At 47.8% G+C, this 2,178-nt stretch overlaps 1 protein-coding gene across 1 annotated transcript in view; it reads right to left on the reverse strand.

Moving 5' to 3' along the window:
• Positions 1-802, reverse strand: part of LOC123115271 (dihydroanticapsin 7-dehydrogenase) — a 5,921-nt gene extending 5,119 nt beyond the window's left edge. Inside the window, exon 1 of the mRNA XM_044536471.1 lies at positions 779-802. Coding sequence (XP_044392406.1) covers positions 779-802 — 24 coding nt within the window. The remainder of the gene's footprint in view (positions 1-778) is intronic.
• Positions 803-2,178: the final 1,376 nt, after the last annotated feature.

Raw genomic sequence — 2,178 nt, forward strand, 5'->3', positions numbered from 1 at the left:
GGTCCGGCGGCGAGTGCGGCTGGAGGCAGGGAGACGAGGGGAAGCTAGGGTTCGAGGGAGGGAGGGAGGCCGGTGGGGTGGGCAGGGGGTGGGAGGGGACGAAAAAACCGGTGAAAAAAAACAAACGAAAAAAATCAGACGAAAATGGTGGGACGAAAATGGTGGGACGAAAATAAAACCCGGAACGCGACCTACCAACTGAGACATTAGGAGTAGAGATTCTGTGGAGCAGCAACCCACAATACGGTGATTCTTACGTGCGTGACGACGCGACTGAAGCAAATCCTGCGCGTCCATACACATGATTCGACGGCTGAGTGATCTAAATCGCTGTGGAGGCTTGTAGCTAGCTTTGTTTTACTGTTTTACAATACAAATGATGATCAGAATGTGTCCACCAGGCTCAGTGAAACAAAAATAATTTTTGGGTGAATGAAAAACAAAAATGAACTAAAAACATTCTTCTGCAAGAATCACATATTTGCTTCTTGTGAAGACACATGTTTGCTTCCACGAGAGGTGTGCCTCTCGGAAAGGAACACATATTTGCTTCTCATGGAGGTACACGTTTGTTTCTGCGGGACGCAGAGCTGTGCCTCTCAGAAAAGAGAAACAAAACTCTTTTTTTTTCTTTCGTGAGAGGCAATTTGCTTCTTGTCGAGGAACAGGTTTGCTTCTGTGAGAGGAACAACTGTCCATCTCGGAATAAAAAAAACGTGTTTTTTCCTTCCGCGAGAGGCACACATTTGCTTCTTGTGGAGGTATAAAATTTGCTTACGCGAGAGGCACGGCTGTGCTTCATGGAAACGAAATAAACACATATTTTTCTTTCGCGTGAGGCACAAATTTGCTTCGTTTGGAGGCACAGATTTGTTTTCAGGAGAGGCACAACTGTGCGCCTGTGCCTCTCGGAAAGGAAAAAAGATCGTGCTTCGATTCGTTTTTGTTCTTCTGGTTTTTTTCTGAAAAAAGTTCATCGACGGGAGAAATCTGGCGGTGAAAATGGCTCGCGATTTGGACGCTTAGTTGAAAACATAATATATTTTGAATAAATGAATCTACAAAGAAAAGAAAAATTCTCAGATTGCGACAAGTGAAGCACATGCAGTGCGTCACTTGTCGCAATCCGAAAAGATGAAAGTGACCTTTGCAAGAGGTACCTTAATTAGTGATTTTCATATATGCTACTATCATAATATCGGGTATAGATTCAGCCTAGGCCATATTTGTAAGGGTCCACGAAACACGCTCCTCGCTCGGGCCTGCATTGACAAGTACCATCGTCGACGGCAAAACGTCCGTTCTCCACTATTTGTCTCACTTGTTTCTCCGTGTTTATTCGTTGGATCCCTTTCTTTGTTCCTCTGTTGCCCAGGTCTTTATTTTTTGTATGCGGTTGGTACGTGTTCTATCAATATGGGGAACACCGGAGCAACTTTTTTTGAGAAGTTTTTCATTCATATCACGAATCAGTACAACGAAGTTGACCCTTACAAGCACACTGAAACGCAAACACAAAGGACCATGAATACCTAGAGTATCCTAAAACAATCATAACACAAGAAGATCTCCGGAGCCCTGGGTCATCATCCCTGAATCTTGAGAGAAGACCCCTGCAGCAGAAGGATCTGCAACCAGTCGCAAGCAGGTCATCATCTTCAACCACGGGACAATCGCCGCCATGCTGCTTCCTCCTTTCTTGACACCAGCGCTGAGAGGGCATGGACATCAATCCAACACACCTGCAACAGCCGTCGCCATCTTTGACTTTGAGTACCGCGAAAAGTGTCCCTTCCGGAAGGAAGAGAACTCGAGTCATCCGACCGGTCCAGCACCGCGGCCGGGCCATCCGCCCGGACAAAGCAGGATCTCCCACCAGCATCAGTGCAGAGGAAGAAGAAGAACAACAGCAGCAAATCATACCAACAAGGAAGAAGAAGGGTCTTCGTCTCCCTGCATCCATCGCCAAACTGAGAACCCAAACGACCAGTGCTGATGGACCTCCAGCCACCATAGCCCGCGACCTCGACGAGATCCGGGGATCCCCAACCTCGCTAGCTCCTAGACGAAGGCAAAAGCCTCGTCTGACCGCGAACGGAGCCCGGAGAAACTTATTCCAACGCGACACCACCGCAACGGCCTCGGCAGCGTCTCCCTCAACCCTAACCCTACCACACG

Source organism: Triticum aestivum, chromosome 5B, assembly GCF_018294505.1.
Source record: "Triticum aestivum cultivar Chinese Spring chromosome 5B, IWGSC CS RefSeq v2.1, whole genome shotgun sequence".
Lineage (NCBI taxonomy): Eukaryota > Viridiplantae > Streptophyta > Magnoliopsida > Poales > Poaceae > Triticum > Triticum aestivum.